This window comes from Heloderma suspectum, chromosome 1, assembly GCF_057233095.1.
Source record: "Heloderma suspectum isolate Gila_16-S chromosome 1, 16-S_ref, whole genome shotgun sequence".
Lineage (NCBI taxonomy): Eukaryota > Metazoa > Chordata > Lepidosauria > Squamata > Helodermatidae > Heloderma > Heloderma suspectum.
In genome coordinates, this window is record NC_139458.1 from 15,697,529 (window position 1) to 15,718,772 (window position 21,244).

The 21,244-nt window shown below is 45.8% G+C and overlaps 1 protein-coding gene across 1 annotated transcript in view; it reads left to right on the forward strand.

The window, feature by feature from the left end:
• The window catches only part of SYNE2 (spectrin repeat containing nuclear envelope protein 2), a 333,613-nt gene that overhangs the window by 268,274 nt on the left and 44,095 nt on the right, over positions 1-21,244 (forward strand). Inside the window, exons 88-96 of the mRNA XM_084836884.1 lie at positions 3,947-4,126; positions 4,768-4,890; positions 5,784-5,938; positions 7,399-7,546; positions 8,159-8,253; positions 9,519-9,753; positions 12,699-12,893; positions 14,377-14,502; positions 19,069-19,224. Of these exons, the coding sequence (XP_084693010.1) occupies positions 3,947-4,126; positions 4,768-4,890; positions 5,784-5,938; positions 7,399-7,546; positions 8,159-8,253; positions 9,519-9,753; positions 12,699-12,893; positions 14,377-14,502; positions 19,069-19,224 (1,413 nt within the window). The remainder of the gene's footprint in view (positions 1-3,946; positions 4,127-4,767; positions 4,891-5,783; positions 5,939-7,398; positions 7,547-8,158; positions 8,254-9,518; positions 9,754-12,698; positions 12,894-14,376; positions 14,503-19,068; positions 19,225-21,244) is intronic.

Consider the following 21,244-nt stretch of genomic DNA (forward strand, 5'->3'; position numbering starts at 1 on the left):
TGCGACTGGATAGAAATGTGTTTGTGGCCTTAATAAATTGTATGGAAAGTCTAATGGGAAGAAATTAGAATGGATCACTTTAAAAGAACAGACTCGTTTGGCCTGGAGAGCATTGTTGCAAAGAGAGACGGGGTTAGAGAGCCAGGCATGCACTGGCAAAATTTGTCCTTAATGGTAGTAAATTAGCATTTTATTCTTCCTTTATGCCCATTAACAGCACAGCTGTGATTCTCATCCGAAAGGCACAATTTTTTTAGGTAGCTGGTGTTAAGTGAAAATTGTATTAAATTATACACTTCAGAAGAGATGTTTCTCTCCCTCTCTCTCTCTCTCTCTCTCTCTCTCTCTCTCTCACACACACACACACACACTGGTTAACAAAGAGCTACCAAGCATAGAAGTGCTATGCGTCTCTTAGGGAGCAATCCTATGGCCACTAGACACTGTCTAGAGGGCCATAGGATTTTTTAGTTTCTGGGAACCAAGATTGGAGCCAGGGCTCTGAACGTGCTTCCCAGAAACCACGCTTCCCATCCCCTCCGCTGCCCCCTCATTGCCAGCATGGTTCTCTCCATGCCAGCTATGCCTCTGCGCTCAGAAACAGGGTGTAGAGACAGTGAAAAGGGGCCGGTCCCAGGGGATGGGAGACGACCACGGAAGCCGCTTTATGCAGGTTCCTATGTGCCTCATAGCCTCCTTCCCTCCCCCTCCCTGAAACCACAGCTAGGCAGCCAAAATCAGTCATCTAGTAAAAAATACAGGGCAGCTGGAGCACAGAAGTGAGGATTGGATACTTGGCAGCCTCCAGCTTCAGAGGCTGCCTTCATTCTCTTTGTATTGTTTATCCCAGGGGTGCAGAACCTCAGGCTTGGGGTAGGGATGATGGAGGAATCCATTTGCAGGGTGGAGCTTGACAAGTTTTCCTTGGTTTCAGCCCCCCAGACTTGGTTCCATTTTCTGCTGTGAAGCCCAGCTCGATCTGTGGCAAGTCGGGCCTGGTTACTGATTTTCTGTGTTTGTTAATTTGCACAAATTTTGGCCACAATTTACACAAATCTCTCTTTGTGCAAATTACATGACACATACAAAAATATGCAAAATGTTCCCAGAATTTGGGGGAAAACCCACAGCTCAGCCTGCAAATTCAAATCAAGTCTGGCACAATGCAGAATTCTGTCAAGCCAAAAAAGAACCGGATTTCCCAGCAATGGACATCCCTAGCCAGGGGCCAGATCTGGCCCTCCAGTGGTCCCAATCCATGTCCCCTTCCCCAGGCCAACAACCAATGGTTTGGTGGTCTCCTAGCCGTTGTGCTGTTCCCCCATCCCCATTCTAAATGATTGAAATGATTCTGTTATGCCTGAGTTACTTTCAGTAAAAGCTTCAAGCTAAAATATGCTGGTCTTTTTGGTAATTTTGGGCTTGCCCCGTTTTCCTTTGGCCCAGACCCAAGAGCTTCTTTGAAATGGAACTTGGTCCTCCAGCTGAGGTTCAACACTCCTTGGTTTATCACCCACACATAGGAAATCAAAGGCAGTTGAGCGGCCTAATGGGGCTCAGGATTGCAACCCTTGTGGTCCCATGCACATAGCCTGGCTGATCCTCTCCTACCCTTCAGAACATCTGTGAAGACCTTCTTGCTGATGATGTTTCTGGAGAGACCTCAAGGCTGCGGTTGTGTGCACACTCCTGTGGGAGCAAGCACCATTAAACAAAGGGGTCTTTTTTTTTGAGGAACCTGTGGAGGATTGGACTACGTGGCTAGTTCCAGTGCATGGCATATTTTGCCTGCTGGTGGTTTCCATGATTCATTGTTTTAATATTGTTTCAAGATCCTCAAGTGAGGCTCTGCTTGCAGTTCCACCATTTCTGCAAGTGAAATGACAGGCAGACTGCATCAGGGCCTTTTCAGTGGTGGCACATGTTCCCTGGAATTCCCTGTCTAGTGAGAGAAACCCCCTGCTTATATGCCCTCCAGTTCTTTTCATTGGGGCGTTGGCTGATTTAGGATTAACCTGTTTGTCCCACCAGTTTTTTTTTTTTTATTTAAATTCTGTTTCTAAAATATGTGGCTGTCATTTGTGCAAATCAGTCCTATGTGCCACCTCCAAGGGAGGCTTGGAAGGTGGAAACAAGGGAGAGGGCCTTTTCAGTGGTCCCTTGCCCCCCGTTTATGGAATGACTTCCCCACTGAGGCCTGCCTGGCACCAACATTGTTATCTTTTTGGCGCCAGGCATTTAATATGATGGGACATCTATGCCAGCTGTCTGAACATGGCTAACATTCTGTTAGAATTGTTTTTAGCTATTTAAATTCTTTTAAATTTTGTAAATTTTATTTTCTTATCCTGTTCTTTTATCTGTGAATTGTTGTGACCCTCCCAGAGAGCTTTGGCTATTGGGCAGTATAGAAATGAAAATGATGATGATAATAATGCTTAAGAACATAAGAAGAGCCCTGCTGGATCAGACCAAGGGTCCACCTAGTCTAGCATTCTGTTCACATAGTGGCTAACCAGCTGTTCACCAGGAACCCACAAGCAAGACATGAGCACGACAGCACCCTCCCACCCATGTTTCCCAGTAACTGGTGTACACAGGCCCACCGCCTCTGATACTGGATGTAGCACACAGCCATCAGGACCAGTAGCCATTGATAGCCTTCTCCTCCAGGAATTTGTCTAACCCCCTTTCAAAGCCATCCAAATTGGTAGCCATCACTACATGTTGTGGTAGCTTCTTTAGGATTAAGCCCCCCCTGCGTTCACTGGGGCTTGCTCCCTAATACGTGTGTTTAGGATTGCAGCCTAAAAGTTTCATTTCATTTCTGTATGTTGCCTTGGGTCCAGTTTACTATGGAAAGGCAGCTAAAGCATTCTCTATGTAAAGGTTATTTATATTTGATTGTAACATTGGTTATGGTCCCATCCCTGCCATGAAGGTCAATTCCTGCCTTATCAGGAGCAGTCCTGTGGTTCAAGGGTCAGGAAGGCCAGGCAGCTGTCCAGCTGAGCACGGCAAGAAAGGTGTCACGTCAGCAAGGGCTTGGCTCCAACTGTACAGCTTTATAGAGAATGATGATGCCCCACCCATTCCTGGCTTGCCATTAGAGCCCCTATCCAGAGCAGGCTTCCTCCTTGTGAGGAGGACTCAAGGATACTTGGTGTGCTGCCAGACAGGCACTGTGTCTCCGTCTCTGTGCTTCTGTCTGGACCCACTCCTGCCTTTGTTCATTGGCATGAACCCAGTGGGCCAGGAGCAGGCCAGTAGGACCAGTCCAGGTGCTTCAGTTCCTCTAATGCACAGCCTCCTCAAGGGAGGGGCTGTCAGCATCACCCGACTACCCTTGACCCTTGCAACCACTAGGACCAGCAACAGGATGCTCCTTCGAGGTCTCCTCAGGTTCCAGGGTTGTCCTGCCAGGAATGTAGTAGGATGTGACTGTTATGTATTGTATGCTCCTAGACCTAGCAAGGTGGGAAATGTATTTTTAAAATAAATATAGCAGTTAGTTTAAACATCTGATTTACATCAGATGTAATGCAGGATGTGGTGTGAGAGAAACATGCATCACTATGTGCCCCGTATATATTGCACAATATGCACCCTCTTCCTGTCTGCAGTGCCAGTGGTAGGGAGGGACACATCTGGAGCTGAGGGTGGACAAGGATGACGGTAAGATCTGGATGTGCTCTGGAGACTCCTAGTTCTTAGGCTGCGGCCAACATTACCTAGGGAGGTGATGGGCTCTCCCACACTGGAGGCGTTCAAGATGAGGCTGGACAGCCATCTGACAGGGATGCTCTGACTTGGATTCCTGCCTTGAGCAGGGGGTTGGACTCGATGGCCTTGTAGGCCCCTTCCAATTCTACTATTCTATGATTCTATGATACCAGCCTCAGGAGCCTTCTTTTCTTTCTCTTGATGCATCTGCCTTCCTTTCTAGAAACTGCAACTTGGCCTTCAAAACGTCAAGGGGAGCTTTCTCCAGGCTTCTGATCTGGCAGATAAAATAGCTCAGCTGTCTGAGCCCACAGCACAGCCCCTCCTTCTAGAGAAACTCCAGCCACTTCAAAGGGTCTCTCGTTTGGAAAAGATGTTGCAAATGAAAGCAAACGAATTTCAGGTACTTCTCAGAGAGTTGTTTTGCTGGTGACTCCTAGATGTAAGCATCTTCACGGGAGAGACGTTTCTGCGTTTTTTTCTAAATGTAGTAATTCAGAAATGCCTTTCACCATAGATTTATAAGTGTCAGGTAACATACAGGTGCAGGTAACACAGAGTTCTTTAAAGTGCAATATTTGTGGTTTGATTTTTTTTTAAATTTATAACTTACCATTTATAGCACTAGTTGTACATGTATAAATAATTAGTACTATACCACCACTTTTTAAAACGATTCAACCAAAGTCAAGCACTTTTGAAACTTTGAGTTTTATAAAGAAAAAAGAACTTTTAAGTTCCATTGGTTTCTAGGGCATAGATAAGCATATTGTGTACTTAGCTCTTTTCCATTTGAATCAGTGGGACTTAAATGTGCTGAACTTTGGTTCTGTCTCTAAAATCATGAAGGATATAAATGTATCTATATATTTACACTGGGATTCTCAGAGTTATAACAAAAGCCCAAGAGCTGCATGTACTTAATGGATCGTATGGCGAATGCCCATTGTCCATTAAGCTCTTTATTTCTCTTTTGTGCGCTTAAGTTTGATTATACAGGCCAGATCAGATCAAAAACATCTACATATTAATTTCTCCCTTCAGTTTGCTCTTTTGCAACTTGAAGCTTTCGAGAATTGCTTGGAAAAACTGGAAAATCACATTAAAGTTTCCACAGAGGTGTTGGACAATCTAAATCAAGAAAAGGAAGACTCAGATCTGCTCATGGTAAGCCTGAGAATTGTGATTTGTTTTCACTAGTGGAATCCCAGTAGAAAACTCTAACACATCCAAAGAGGTTGGTCTTGTTATCTCTGCACTTCCTTATCATTCCCCTGAATATTCTGGATTAGCCTTCCCCGACCTGGTGCCCTCCAGATATTTTGGACTGCAACTCCCATTCATGTATGACCACTGACTGTTGGCTGGGGTGATTGGGAGTTGGAGTCTCAAACGTGTGGAGGCTGCCACATTAATGAGAAGATCCTTGTTTAAGATGTTGTTGGACTACAACTCTCATGATCCCCAAACAGCATGGCTAAAAGTCGTGGGTGATGGGAATTGTAGTCCACCAACATCTGGGGACCCAAGGTTGGGACCCGTCGGGTTAGACGGTTGGCCATGGACTTTAGGAGTTCTGAATTAAAATCCCCACCCAGCCATGAAACTCACTGGGTGATCTTGGGCCAGTCGCTATCCATCGCCTAATCTAAGTCATGGGGTTGATGTGAGGATAAAATGGGGTAACCCATATCTGCCACCTGGAACTCCTTGGAGGAAAGGCAACATCTAAATTTTTGTGAACCACCCAGAGAGCTTTGGCTATTGGGCGGAATAGAAATGAAATAAATAAATATGACAATTATTCTAATTAGTCCTGGCATGGTGTTGCAGGCAGCTAGTCAGGGAGGTCAGGCTGGCCTTTTAGTGCTGGATCTCCATTATGCTCATTTTCATGGCACGCAACATTTTGCACGTTGCGCAGATGGATCTCTGCTCATCAGCGCATGGCTGAGCAGTGGTTCCGCTCTTGTTTTCCATGCACGGAATGGGAGCCATCTGCACACAACTGAAAGAGCCTGGCCTTTTCAGCCTCTCTCCCATTGCCTCCTCCTTTCCAGAGCCAGATGTTGAGTCTCACTGCTTTGTCTCCGGAGATGGAGAGTCTGAACGAAGTCAGCTTTAGGCTGCCACTCAGTGACTTCACTGCAAAGAGACTGCAGAGCCTGAACTGGCAATGGGCTCAGAAGACAGCCTTCGTGCTGGAGCAATGCAGGTAAGAAGACTTACCACCCCGTTCCGAGTAATCCCTACCGCAGATGTTTCCATTGTGTTGCTTGCAATGCTATCAGCACAGAGCCTGCCATTTGGCCATCGGCTCCCAGGGCGTTTACTAAGACTTTGGTAGCCCTATTAGCCTTGCTCTGAACACAGGGGGTTGTTACCATGAGATTGCCTCACCCACATGGTTCTGTGTATGTATACTGAGTTTCTGGATCAGGTTCCTTTATGCATCAAGTTGTGTTGAGACCATTTCCTACAGCCAACCTTAAAGCGATCCATTGGTTTGGCCTACAGTGCACAAACTGTCCTATAGGCATGGAGTAATCCTATAGATTTCACCTGGGGTTCTTGGAGTCTGCTTTAGAGTAAGTAAGGTTGTGGATTGCAGCCCACTGAGCTGTCAAACAAAACATGTTCTGTGTGTGCTTGTGTGAGAGCAAAACTGTAGCCCTTAAGATATTAAAAAGAATCAGGCTTGATCAGATTGGGGGTCCACTTAATCTAGTCTCCTGTGTCTGACAGTGGACAGCCAGATACTTCTGGGAAGCCTGCAGCCAGGATGTGAAGGCAGAAGCCCTCCCCTGTTCTTTGTCTCCCAGCGTCATGTCTTCAGAGGTATACTACCTTTGAACATGCAGGTTCCATCCATATGGCCATCATGACAACAGCCGTGGGTAGATGCATCCTCCATGAATTTCACTAACCCTCTTTGAAAGGCATCTAAGCTTGCAGCATTGAAATCTATACAGTAATAATGAGTTGTATGAAATGGCAATTCCTTCTGAGGGGGCTTTTCCTGAGGAGGCCGCATTCCCGTCTTCTAAGAACGGCACTCCGTTTCACATTTCTTGTTTCCCATTACATGTCCCACCCAGTGGAGGCTGGTAGCTCCTATTTTGGTGGGGCTACGATCCATTATGGGTTTCAGTCAGAATTCTAAAGGAGATATCCAAAGTGCTGAACCCATTTTGGAGATAGCGTTCAGCACTTTGAATAGCTCCTTTAGAGTTCTGGCTGGTTCTGACTGAAGCCCAGAATAGATGCACAGCCCCACCGAAATCAGAGCCACCAGCCTCCACTGGTCCCACCCACTGAGCTTCAAGGAAGATCATAACTCTGACTTTAGAACAGCCTTATGGGAGGTGCAGTCCGACACACTTGGAGGGCACCAGATTGGGAAAGGCTGCTCTAGGCCCTTTCCTGCAGAGTTATGGACAGCAACGTTATCGATATTGGCTTGGATCTAGCGTTAGTCATACTTAGAACAGACCCATTGGAATGAATGGGAGTTAAGTTGGTCACGACTAACTTAAGTCCCATTGATTTCAGTGTGTCTACTCTAAGTATGTCTAAGTCCAGATCCAAGTTGTTGTTGTTATAGTTATTATGAAAACTATAACTGGAAAGGCTGCAGCTGCACAGTTAATTTTGATTTCTTTTTCTTAATTGCAGTGAACTGCAGGACATTCAGTCAGATGACAAGACATTTCTTCAGAGATGTCAAAACTGGGTGCAGTTTCTCGAAAGAATGAAGGAGGGCTTGAAAGACAATGTGGCAGGCACATTGGAGAAGCTGCATGAACAGCAAAGAGAATATGAGGTCATGTTTCTGAATGTTTTAACCCTGACCCAGAGCCTTGAGAATAAGGAGCCCAGGAAGGCTGCCAGCTCTGTAAGGGCTCTACGCTAACTTTGGTCATTTAAGGCACAATCCTTTGCATGTTTAGACAGAAAAAAGTCCTACAAGTCCCAGCATCCCCCAGCCAGCTATGTCTAAACATGCATAGGATTGTACCCTTAAAGTACCATATTTATGCCCTGCGAGGAATCTTAGCGCTGCAGGCCAAATCCATCCCACCTAGGGTCCCAATCCAGTACTCCAGGGTTCCCCAGATGGCTCTACCCCTTTCTCTGGCCACACCCCCTTCCCTCAACTGCTGATCCTTTTCTGGCTTCCTGGCTTTTACATCCCCCCCCCCCCAACTCTAAAAGGTTGAAATACCTCTCCTAAGGCTTAGGTTATGGGCAGCTTTAAGACTGAATAGGCTGGCATTTTGCTACATTGGCCCAGCTCACCATTGGAACGCAGCCCCAACGAGCTTCTCCGAAATGGAATTCAGCCCTCGAGCTGAAAGAGGCTCAACACTCCTGGTTTAAATCCTTCCTAATGCATGAAATATTAATATTATTATTTTTTGTTCAATGTTGACAGATACTGCAAGCGGGGATTTCTGTTAATCAGCAGATTTTTAATGCAATTGTGTCAAAAGCTCTACACATGCTGGAAACAGGAGAAGCAGAAAACCGGTAATATACCTGTGTATGAAGATGGGAATGTGGAGGGTGTGCATTCTAAGGCTGGAACTAGGCAATCATTTTTAAGAGAGTTGAAGGTGGCATTATAAATTATTGTGCTTACAACAGTCAGCCATGGAGGTGAAGACAGGAGCAGCAACCCTGAACTCATTCCTGAGTAGTGCCCAGTGCTGTGGTGAAGCCCTGCAAATACCTGCAGCGCGGTGCTCATCCTATTCTCTGTTGATGACACACATTATTCTAGATACTACAGTCTAAATGGTTTAGACTGTAATCCTATACACACTTACCTGGGTGTAAGCCCCACTGAACTCACTGGGGCTTACTTCTGAGTAGACATGCATAGAATTGCACTATTAGAGACTTTTGGTACACAGGATCCTGCTTCTGCATCTTTGCGTTCGTTAGACTAGTTCAGGAGTGGGTAGAAGGTAGATCTCCAGAGGTTTTTGACTTCAACTCCCAGAAGCCCCTGCCAGCACAGCCAGTGATCAGGAATGCTGGGAGTTGAAGTCCAGAGCATCTGGAGATCTACTTTCTGCCCACCCCTAGACTAGATGATCTTTAGGATCCTTCCAATATTTGGATAATTCAGCATAGTCAAAGCAATGGTCTTAGCAGCCCTTTCACAGTATTATATCGAAAACAGCCTTGCTGACTAAACATGACCCTGCAAACAGAAGGACGCAAAAGTCTAAGCAGGAGCTCTCGGTAGATGGCTTCATAGGGAATGAATGTACACAGCCTGCTAAATGGTTCTTTGGGTCCCCTTTGTGTCCGTTCGACAAGATGTATCATACGTTCATGGCATTTGCTACTGTCAGGGCTGGCCCATAACAATTTGCTGCCTGAGGCAGAGCAGCAAAGAGCATTCCCCTTCTTCCTGCCAGGTTAAAGCACATAGTACCCAGGTCCAGCCAAGCACCTGAGCCAGAAAATCCCACAAGCATCTCTCCCCGTCTCTGGCAATAAAATTACAGTAATGGTACTTTAAGGGCGCAATCTTATGCATGTTTAGACAGAAAAAGGCCTACAACTCCCATCATGCCCTAGCCAGCCATGCTGCCTGGGGAATGCTGGGAGTTATAGGACTTTCATCTGTTTAAACATGCATAGGATTGTGCCCTAAATAACTAACGATTTGCTGCCCTTCCACAACACCCCAAATCAGCTGCCTGAGGCAGCTGCCTCACTCTGCCTAGTGGTAGGGCTGGCCCTAGCTGCTATACTAACACATCAGTCTCTCGCTGCTCCAGGACCGAGTTTATCTCCAAACTCACCCTGCTGAAGGGACAGTGGCAAAGCATCGTCCGGATGGCTCAGCAGAGGAAGAGTGAGATTGATGGCCTTGTCAAGCAATGGCAAAAATTCACGACTTCACTGAAGGACCTAACAAAATTCCTCGCCGACACAAACAGCTTCATAGCTGCCACAAAGAGCCAGGACAAGTACAGCTTTTACCAACTCAGGCATCTGAGTCACGATGTCAAGGTTAGGTCTCCTGTTCCTACAACCAGTGAAACAAGTACTGTTGTCTTTTTAAGATCGAAATAGCATGTGCCTGGAAACCCTAATTAAACTTGACATCCAGTGCTGACATCCATTAAATAATTAACTTTTTGTAAAGTGACAAGTCCAGGAATTCTACCCGCTTCTCATATTTATTTATTTTGATCATTATATTTCATTCCAGTATTAATTGATTCAAATGAGATTGATAAAAATTGTGTCTTTTGAATTGTTAATTGTATGTTTATTGATATTTATAATTACAAATGTTGTGATTTGTTTGAGCTGACTGTTGGGGCATTTTTTATTGAAATGTTGTTTTTATAGAACTGAATTGTTTGATAGGCTATGTACTTTTGAATGCTTTGGTGGCTGTTTTCTTCCATGTAGTTTGAGCTCCTTTAATGCAGCTTTCTCACACAGAAGCGATACGAATTAAAGTCTTAACTTTTATCCAGTTTAAAGAGCAAAAGTGGTGTGTGGAGGAGGGATGTTGACTCTCCCCACCATCCCACAACTCCTACCCACAACTTTATATGTTATTGGGGCAGACACACATTTGAAGCCTAGCACGGGTCTACCTGAACAACACTTTCTCCCATATGTTCCTACCCAACTGTTAATACAGTCTTTGGAGCAGTGTAGGCTGGTGGCTCCGATTTCAGTGGGGCTGTGAATCTATTCTGGGTTTCAGTCAGAACCAGCCAGAACTCTAAAAGAGCTATCCAAGGTGCTAAACCTATTTTAGAGATAGAGTTCAGCGTCTTCGATAGCTCCTTTAGAGCTCTGGCTGTTTCTGACTGAAATCCAGAATGGATTCACAGCCCCACTGAAATCGGAGCCACCAGCCTCCATTGCTTTGGAGGCTCTTCTCTGCGTGTATCCTGTTTACAGGGGCTTGGGCTTGGATGGGGAATAAGGGTCCAAAGTTGAAATGCCCCGTCCACAGTTAAGTAGCCAGCAAGTAGCAAGGTCAAGTCAGTCCAAGATCAAAGCCAGCAAGTTTACAGAGTGCAGACAAGGATTTAGTAGTAGGAGTGGTCAAAGGCAGTCCAAGCTTACTTACAGGAGCCCAAGAGTCAGCAGTACAAGATGTCAGTCCAAGAAATAGCAAGGTCAAAGGAAGCAAGGTTTCAAGACGTGTGGTAAGGTGTTGTTCCAGTAGCTAGCAGGTCTCCACTGAGAACTCATATGCTGGAGCTTCCAGAGCCCCACCCATGACTCAGCTACATCACATCAGAGGCTTGTGTAGCAAGTCCTCCATGTGAGGAAGGCTGTACTCCTGAGGAGCCCTTTACTCATGGGGAGCCCTCTTCAGCAAGCGGACACTCCTTCATCTGGCCATCATCCCAGCCTGAATCTTAAAGCACTGTTGTTCTTGTGGGCTAGGTGGTGGCTCAGTATCCCCCTCTGCCTCAGAAGCTAAGCTGTTTGCCTCTCAAGGAGGCAGATCTGAAGGCATCACCCCTGAAGGCCCAGGAGCATCTTGGGTAGTGCCAGGGTCCTCTGAGGCATCTTGTTCCCTGGGGACATCTGGCTCTGAAGGTTCAAGCTCTTCCTCTGATGAAGAATCTCCCAAGGGAGTCATGGCAGGGGGCCACCACACACAGCAGTGCAGGTGTCAACCAGGGAAAGAGCCTCCTCTGAAGTGGCCCCCCATTTGTGGAATACCCTTCCCAAGGAAATTCACCTGGCATCTTCACTGTATACATTTAGATGCTGGGTTAAGGCCTTCTTCCTTCACCAGGCATTTCATCTTTAATCCTTTGCTCTGATTGTTAAATTTATGCTGGCTCCTTAATATTTTTAATGTATTAATACTTTTGATATTTTCATTGGTTGTATTTATTGTTTTGGTTGTTATTTTATTGTTGTTTGGGGTTTTTTATTGGTGTAAACCACCCCAAAGATATTTGCCAGTTGGATGGTATATAAATAAATAGAAATATAAATAAATGATGGGCCTACCACCATCAGAGCCTCACGTGAAGTTCTCTGAGCTTCAGCCTCACTTCTGCAATATTGTGTAGCCTCGTTTACACATAATACTGAACCAGTTTAGCATTATGAAACTGGGTGCGTGTCAGGCTCGTACATTCCTTCCTCCCCTCTCTTTGGATGGTGTGTCCATGAAGAGGAGATCAGAACCTTTTGCTTCCATTTTTAACTAACCACTATTTAGCATTATGTTCAAACTGTGGTTAGTCTGAATTACGGTTGCCTGAAACAAGCCAACTTCAAACCTTGGTTTATAAAGCTCGCTTGTTTCAATAAGCCATAGCTGAGATTAACCACAGTTTAGGGTACAGATTTAATAGTAAACTATGGTTAATTGAAAATGGAAGTAAAAGCTTCTGATCTCCTTGCAGCCACACTGGAGGAGGAGAGGAAAGGGGAAAGAACATGAACCCAAGACTCACCCAGGTTCGTTCATGTGACACCAAACAATAATTAGTGTTACATCAGAATGGAGCCTGTGTGGTGTAGTGGAGAGAATGCTGGAATTAGCCTGGGGAGACCTGGGTTCAAATCTTGGCTCAGTCATGAGGTTCTCAGTGGGTGACCTAACATTGGTCACTCTGTCTGTCTAACCTACCTCGCAGGGTTGTTGTAAGGCTAGAGGGGAGTGATCATGCACATTGCCTTGAGGTTCTCAGAGGAAATGTGGGAATAAACATGTAAATTAATAAATAAGCACGTTTAACTTTAGAAGTCTTCTACATAAATATCAACCATTGTTTTTGTTGCATAAATATTGTGAAAGCCAAATATAAAACACTATTTTATATGGAAACTCTCCGAGCAGCGGTTCTTAACATAAATCCTTTGCAACTAAAATCATTTAGGCATTTCTTCATGGTTTTGAGGGCATCTTTCTGCATGTTATATTATTAAGATTTGGGTATGTTTGTGTGGTTTCTTTTTAGAACAAGCAAATCCTCCTTCAGAGGTGGCAAACCAGGTACTCTTTAGCCATGGACACTGGAGAAAAGTTGCTTGGTGTGGCAGCCCCTGAGGCAAAAGCTGTCCTACAGCTGGAGATGAGCCAATTGCAAGAGAACTGGGACAAGACACAACTTCAGGTGGAGAAAATCACCAAGGAGCTTCAGGGCACCATACAGGTATTGTGCATAACTCAGTCAGCCTTGCTGAAAGGAGACCCCGCTGAGAATTCAGAATTCCTATATTTCTATAGCAGAAATTTCAAGCCACCTTTGATTCATCTTGAAAACCAGGAGAGTTGGATATACTCTACCTGCATAGACACAGAGGTGGCCTTACAACCAGGACACTCCTAAGAGCAGTCCTTTGTGGCAGGCAGAACTAGCTCCCAGTGATGTAAAGAGAGGAAGCTGTCTACAAGCCACTGCGCAAGTAAGTGTCAGGATTGGGCCCAGGCTCCGTGGTTTGATTTCGGACTCTAATTCAGAATCGGAGGCAGAGCTAGAAGAAGCCCAGCCAAGACAGGGAGTGGGGGAGGAAATTCCCCAAGACTCTCCAGGAGTCAGGGATGAATCTTCCCAGGGGCTTATTGAACAGTAGGCCCAGGTTCAGAGACCATTATCCCCCCTCTCCGTGGGAACTCGCCCTTTGTCAGAGGGTGGGGGAGCACCGGAACTGACAGAGTCCAGCGCAGAGTTAAGCGGGCGGAGTTGAGAGGAGGTGGGAGGCAGTCCGCCAGATTGGCTGCCTGTCAGAAGTTGGGTCAGGAGGGTCCTCCTTGAAGGAGCAGCTTGGTGAAAGCCTGGGCACAGTGGAAACCATCCATTTTTGTTGACAGGCAACTGCCTTGCTTTGTTTAGCTAATTAGGCATAACGCTACAGTGTGAACATCTGCCCCAGTATTGCCTGTTCATGCTAACAGCAGCTTTCCAAAGTGTCAGGCTGGGGACTTTCTCAGCATCTGCTACCTGATCCTTCTAACTAGATATCAAACCTGGGACCTTGTGCATGCAATGCATATGCCTCTCCCCTCAACGATGGCCTCTCCGCTGCGTAGGATTTTGCGGTTGATTTCACTGTTTGGTTGTCCGGTTGTTGGAGGGGGGCGGGGGCGGGTAGTGGATTTTTGTTTTAATGCATTGGTTCTGATGCTGAGTTTAGTTCTGTTTTAGTGTAATGGTTGTAATCCGCCTTGTTGGGTCCTACCTGGGACTGAAAAGCAGGGTGTAAATATTTTAATAAATATATACTAATCACGAATGGTCCGTGTGGAATGTGATTCATTGATCCCATCGATGCCAAGGGATACTGACACCACTGGGTGTTACAGCAGTGCCTGCTTGTTGTTCTTTTAAAGTCCTCGTTTTCTCTGAGGCAAAAAAGGAAAAATGCAGGATCTGCACCAGTCCTGCTACTTTGGTGGCTCTTGAGTTGCCCCAAAGTCCAGAGGATTTGCAAGAGTTTTTGGGAAATCAGTTCAAAAGCCAGGATGGGTCAGAGTTTTTATGCGAGCCCTGGCACGGATGCCGAGTCAGACCACCAGCTGCTTTCTCCCCGCAATGTTGCCCCGTGTAATGAAGAAGACAACAAAATATTGTGGGGCTTAACTGATGCCAGCCCTGTCCATTCACTCGCTTCCATTTTTCCCCTTTGAATTTACAGACCCGGGAGAGCTGTGAACAGCAGGTTGCAGAGCTGGGCCGCAGGCTGCAGGAGCTCAAGGAGAGAATGAAGGATCCTCTTCCAGTAGAGCAGGATGAGCTGCAGGCAGCCAAGGAGCACGTTGAGGTACTGAAGTGCTGAACTGTCAACTGTTCCCAAGCTCAGATTTTAAACCCTATGGATTAGCCATTTTGACTGATTCCCCAGGGAAGCTGAAGCCTCAGACACTTCTGGGAAACTGTGACTTCCTCTGACCAGGCAGTTAGTTTTCCTACACCTCTGCGAGGAACTTTCTCAGTGGATTTGTACAAGCTGAATGATTCAAGGCATACCTGGACCACAACTCCTAAAATACCTTTTGAAAACAAGTTGGACCAGGATACTGGACTAGTGCAGATATATGGCCCCTGGAATTAAGGGTGCGTGCAGATGTACCGCTCAGAGAGTGGCAGAGATGCTCTTTGTAAACAGATACCATTCTTCTACTCAGAGGCAGGCTCCTGGAGAGAGCAATCCTATGTCCTCTAGTCAGCGTCTGGTGGGTATATTGCCCTGGCCGTTGGCTGCTAAGGTTTGGAGGTGCTGTAGAAGTGATAAGCCAGATCCATGTTTGCTTACAAGGAGATTTTATTGAGTACTTACAGCATACAGGCGTACCCAATGGTTGGATCAGACACCTTCTCTGAACCCAGAGCCATGGGGTAAGATCGGTTTTATACCATACACATTAGCAGTGAGGCAGCATGACAGCATCTGCAACTTTCCCAGCATAGACTAACAGCGCCCCCGTCCGAAGGGAGATAATCAGAACTTGCCCAGCACAGACACCCGTAAACAGAGCCTCACTTCTCAGGCGCTTCCCAGGCCCTGATAAAATAAACGGTTCACAGCTCGTTAGCATGGAATATGCTGAGGCAACGCTATCGACTTTGACTCGTCTTACCAGCCAAGAGGCCCACTAGCAAGAGAACTGCACCAAAGCAGAAAGCATTATGGATCTCTAGGCCTCTCTAAAACTACTGGTTACTCAGGTTACAGGCCCGAGGCCTTACACGGGGACATAGGATTGTTCAGTTTCTGGGATCCAAAGTTGGAACCAGAGTTCCGACCTCAGAGCCCAGAAACCACGCTCCTCCTCCCCTGCCCCCTTGTAGCCAGCACGTTTCTCTCTGCGCTGGCTACAGAAATGGAGCATGGAGATGGGGAAAAGGGGGCAGTCCCAGGGGCACAGAGGGGACGAGACCTCCAATCTTGGAGGCTGCCGACTATTTGGATAGGATTGCACCCTTAAGAAAGTAGGTTTTCAACATGGTGGATCTTGAAGCTCAGCCTGTAGAGGTTGGCACCTCTGAGATCTGAAACCCACCTCCTCCCTCTACTCTCTGAAGCAGTTTTGCAACTCTTTTCTAAAACGGTTGACCTTTTCTTTTTAATAAGACAAATGAGGAATGTAGAAATGAATAAATGTTTGCAACTTTTAAAAAAAAATTAAAAGAAAGCAGCCATCCTGCTATGTAGTGACATTGATGCCTGACCAAGCATTTGTTTCCCCATTACATAAATCTGTCATGCACACTGCAAAGCCAGGAGGAAGCTAGCTCATACTGCAAGTGAGGAATCCAATAGGTCGGTTCAGACATAACACTAAGCTATGCATTGGTGCTTGTGAGCAAGTCTTTAAAAGGACCCATGGGTTCGTTCATGCCTCCCCTCGTGCACCTCAGTTCCCTCCCTCTGATCCTGGTTTTCAGCAAACCACAGTTTTGTCCAAAATGTCAGTTATGGTTTGCATATACCCTGCAAACTGGAATTGGATCAAAGCATGGTTTCTAACCCTAGTGTGCAGGGCAAGGGCAAACCATAGTTTGCTGGTTCAGATAAATCAGCAGACTGTAGTTTGCCATAAGCCAGGAAAGGGTATGGAATTGTGCCATGCAAGTGGAGAAGGTGTCAGGATGGAACCCAGGCTCTCTGTTTTGGTTTCAGATTCTGAGTCAGATTGTGAGACAGAGCTAGAAGAAGCCCAATCAGAGGGTAGGGGCGAAAATTCCCCAAGACTCTCCAGGAGTCAGGGATGACTCTTCCCAGGAGCTTACCAAACAGGAGGCCCAGGTTCAGAGACCACCTCTCTCCCGCCCCCGGTGGGAACTCAGCCTTTGTCAGAGGGGGAGGGAGCACCAGAATGGACAGATCCCAAAATCCACTGCAGTTAAGCAGGCGCAGTCGCGCGGAGGTGGGAGGCGGTCCGCCCGCTTGGCTGCCTGTCAGAAGTTGGGTCAGGAGGGTCCTCCCTGAAGGAAGAGCCCAGTAAAAGCCTGTCCGGCATGGCAGAAAACCGTCCATTTAGTTGATAGGCAACTGCCTTGCTTCGTTTCTCTAACTAGGCTTAGAGGACAGCTCTCCGCTTTCACAGACATGTTTTAAATGAATCAAGACTTTGTGTCATGAATAAAGACACCAAGTCTCTGCTGCCTCTACTCAGGGGGAGGGCTTGGAAACTTGACAGAAGGGAGTGCACATGCCTAATGGTCATGCAATGCCAAACCAGGAGAATGTGCCTTCCTTATAATACAGGTGGAGAAATACTACCCACACTTTCATGCATCACTCTGACTGACAATGGCAGCGGGGAAACCAGGAACACAATAAGAAGTACCACATTAGAGTGATATTTACTGTGTTTTCTTTAGGAAAGCTCTTCTTAGCATTCCCCTTTCACTCTCCAAGGATGTATGCTGGGCAGGAAAGTCTATGTGGTCCCAGAAGGGCTAACATCGTAGGAGTATAGATCTGGATTTATATCTCATTGCCACATAGTCTGATCCTTTACAGTTCCTACGTTGCTGTGGCAGATTGCTCTCCACTTGCTTTTCCTCCCCTCATTCCCCACACAGCAAAGTCAGGCCTATCATACCAAATCCTCTCCTCTTCCTCCTCCCTCTTCTCCTTCTCCTCTTTCTTCATTAATCCAACTTTTCTTACAAAAACCTCCAGTAAAAATGCAAATCATGAAAACACGACACAAAGCAGAACAAATGAAAAACCAGTAGAAAAACCTGCTAATAATTTTTAAAAGTCTGGAGAATAAAATGAGGAGTCAACCCCTAGCAGCCCTCCGCCGCCACTGCACGGGCTCCCTAAAGAGCCATGTCTTGACCAGGCAATGAAATGAACATGAAGACGGGGCCTAGATGTGAAACTGCCAAATTGCATCACTATTCCAACCCAGGAGATTTTAGATCTACCCCAATCCATTTTTATCTGTAAAATTTCTAGAAATGTTACGTCTCTTTATGCGTTTGAAATATCTAGGCAATTTCCCCCACCCCAGTATTAGTTGTTGCTGTTGTTACTTCTTTTACAAACTAAGAAGCAGTAGGATATTACCCTTTTCCTAAAGGACCAACACAGCTACTTTCAGTTTTGGGGAGAAATGTGGTCTCATTTAGCCAATCCCTGGTACTGGGAACAAATTCCCTGGTTCTAGACAAAACCAGTCATACAACAAATCAATCACATGAGTACCAGTATCTTATAGTTTTGTCAAAAAGCAAGTTCTGCAACATTTTCACTTATTACCGTACGTTATTTTTAACTTCTTCATTGCAAAAACAGGGCATTTCATTGAATGGTTTTCATTATTCCAAACTGTCCAGTTTCTTCTTCTCAGGTCATGGTATTTTTAAAATGCTCCCCCAAAACATTTCTTCCCCCCTAAAGTTCCTGTTTATTTAACTATGTTCATATCTTTAAATCACTACATGCGCCTATCTTTAAATCACTACATTGGTTTAAAAAGAGCGAGAAGCTATACTATAAATCAGCCATGGAAGGAAATGTACATTCTGGCCAAAAGCAAAAAAAAATCTACATTTTTTTTGCCAAAAGCAAAAAAAAAAAGGGGGGGGGGCCCACCTCTTTATGCTGGACTTTTAAAAAATAGATCTTCTGCAAATGATATTAATAACCCCAAATTAAAAAAACAGGGAGTAGTTTTTATTTAAAGGAAGAGGAGATTTTGCATTACAGAATGGCTGGATGTGTGAGAGTTGTTTGCTTCTATTTCTGTGGTGTGTAGGCCCACTCAGCGCAACACTGGTGAGAGAGCGATTGTGCAGCCCAATCCCACACAAGTTTGTTTGAAAATAAATCCCACTAAATGCAATGCCTCCGGCAGTCTTATGCACACTTACTTGGGAGTAAGCCCCCTTGAATTCAGTGGAATTTACTTTGAAGTAAACACGTATTGGCTTGCGCTTTTAAGAGTAGCCGTGTTAAGTCTCTCTTGCAACAAGATAACAATAGAGTCCTGTGGACACCTGAAAGGTGAAGAATGTTCTTGTTTAAGTCTATTGAGGTTCCACAGAAACTCTTTGTGTCGCTAAAGCTTTGAAAACATCATATCCCCACCACCACCGCCCATTTCAAGCAGCAGTGCATAGAAGAAGGGGGGGACAGCAAGGATCCCAGCACAGACGTTAAGCCTACTCTCTCCTCTCTGGTCTATGCAAATTCCTCCCCTCCTTTCCCCCCTTTCCCCTCCCCCTCCTACAGGCCAATCATAGGATTAGCCAAAAGGTTTGGAGAAAATCTCTCTCTCTCTCAATCTCTCTCTGTCACACACACACACACCCCTCCCAGGAGCTTGCTCTGAAAGGGTCGTTGTTTTCCCCCCTTGGTGTTTCAATGCAGGACCTGGAGAACTCGCTCGCCAACTGGAACCAAAACGCGAAAGCACTTGGCATCAAGAAGGCGGATCTGGTTCACTATATCCTTGCGGAAGATGTGATGGTGCTGAAAGAGCAAGTAGAGCATTTGCACAGGCAGTGGGAAGAGCTCTGCCTCAGAGTAAGTGGCGTACAGGGACACAGGGCAGTTCACGGCCGGGCGTTCATAAGGCAGCGCTGAGAGCGAAAGGATACCTAGGGGACCCTTCAGTGTTGGACAAAGGAACACCAGCGAGTTAGTCGGAGCGGGTCTGAAGCAGGGCTGTGTTGTGTGTGCTGATGTAGTTCTGTTGTGGCTGAGCGAGAGCATGGGAAAGAACCTTCCTCCACTCCCTCCCTCCGTTTTTTTGTTTCCACGAACCTCCCTCCGTTTTTTTGTTTCCACAAAGACCCCTAGAAGTGCTGAAAACTTTAAGCAACAACACGTAGGAAGTACGGGGTGAAACGTGGGAATGTCCAGGCAAAAGGGCAGCCCTGGACGTCTTTGTACAAAGCTTCACTATGTATGCATGCTCTGAAATAGCCTAGAGTGGAAGGAGGGAGGCACAGCAGCGGGGAGGTGTTATTCAAGGCTTTTGTCTCCATGCTTCTCAGGTGGCGGTCTCTCTCCATTTTCAGAGGCAGCTCTGTTTTTCCAGTGTAATTACAGAGAGAGATTAGCCTGCGAATGCCCTGCAGACAGGTTAGAAACATGCCAGCAAGAACTAGAAGTGCACTTCTAAGACAGATGTAGCTTGCAGACGCGCATTGATTGCGCTCTGTAGGGCACTGGGGCTGCAGCCCTATACAATTGCCAGCCTGCCTGTGTATTGAAGCCATCTTAAGAGTCCCCCCTCCAGGTTCCCCTACCATCTGAGTTAAAGTGAGTTGTGAGCAGAGGGAGAGCCTTCTCCGTGGTGGCCCCCAATTTGTGAAATCCCACCCCCCCCCCCGGAAGCCCACCTGGTGCCAACATTGCTATCTTTTCGGCACCAGGCAAAGATGTTTTTATTTCCCCAAGGGTTTTATATATACGTAATAATGAATATTTTAGTGTGCTGTTTGTTTTACTTATATTTTACCTTGTATTTTTGTAAATCACCTTGCAAACTTTGCTGAAGGACGGCATAGAATTTTTGTATATAGATAAAAATAAGGTAAATGAAATAAACTTATCTGTGAGTAAGCCCTATTGAACACATTGGGCCTTACTTCTGAGTAAACATGTATAGGATTGCACCGCATGGCTACAATCCTACTCACACTTAGCTGGGAGCAAGTCCTGCTGAACTCAGTGTGCTGTACTTCTAAGTAGCCATGTGTAGGATTGTGCTGCGTGAATTATGCTCACACCGGGGCAGTAGTTACATATTTTTCTGGCCTTTTGCTTCATGTCCAGGTGAAATATGGCTCAGTGGCGCTATTTCTAACTTTAGGGCGCAGTCCATGGCTGGCTGGGGCATGCTGGGTGGGAGTTGTAGGACTTTTTCCTGTGTAAACATGCATAGGATTGTGCCCTTAGTGTTATTAAATGTATGTTGTAATGGAGTCGATGTCTAGACTGTTGGTGGGAGGCGGGGGAGAGGAGAAACACTAAAAAGAAGAAGAAGCTGTACTCTACTCAGTAGCTTCCTACTCTATAGGAAGCAATAGGAAATGATGATGATCATTTATATATATCGTTTTCATGTGTTCAGAGTGCTTCATATATGTTATATTTTTGAATCCTTACAATAATCTTGTAAAGCAGGCCTGTATTATTATCCCCATATAGCAGATAGAGAGACTGAGACTGAGCGGGAGTGCTTTACCTAAGGCCACCTAATGAGCTCATGGCAGAAGCAAGATTCAAATTGGGGACTTCCTAGTTTGTAGTTTCTCAGCCACTGCGCTGCACAAATTTAATGAAGAACGGAATTTTTTTTTGCATTTTTAAATTTATTTTTTATTATCACATTTTCATGCTCCTCCTCCTTTTCTCCATTTTATTCTCACAACAACTGTGAGGTAGGTTAAGCTGAGAGCTTCCTGGCCAAGGAGGGACTAGAACCCAGATCTTCCACTCTAACCGCTACACCACACTGGCACTGAGACACCAAAGAATTAAAATGATGCTTTGGGATGTATAAGGGCTTCTTCACACAGAGCTTTTATACAGCTGT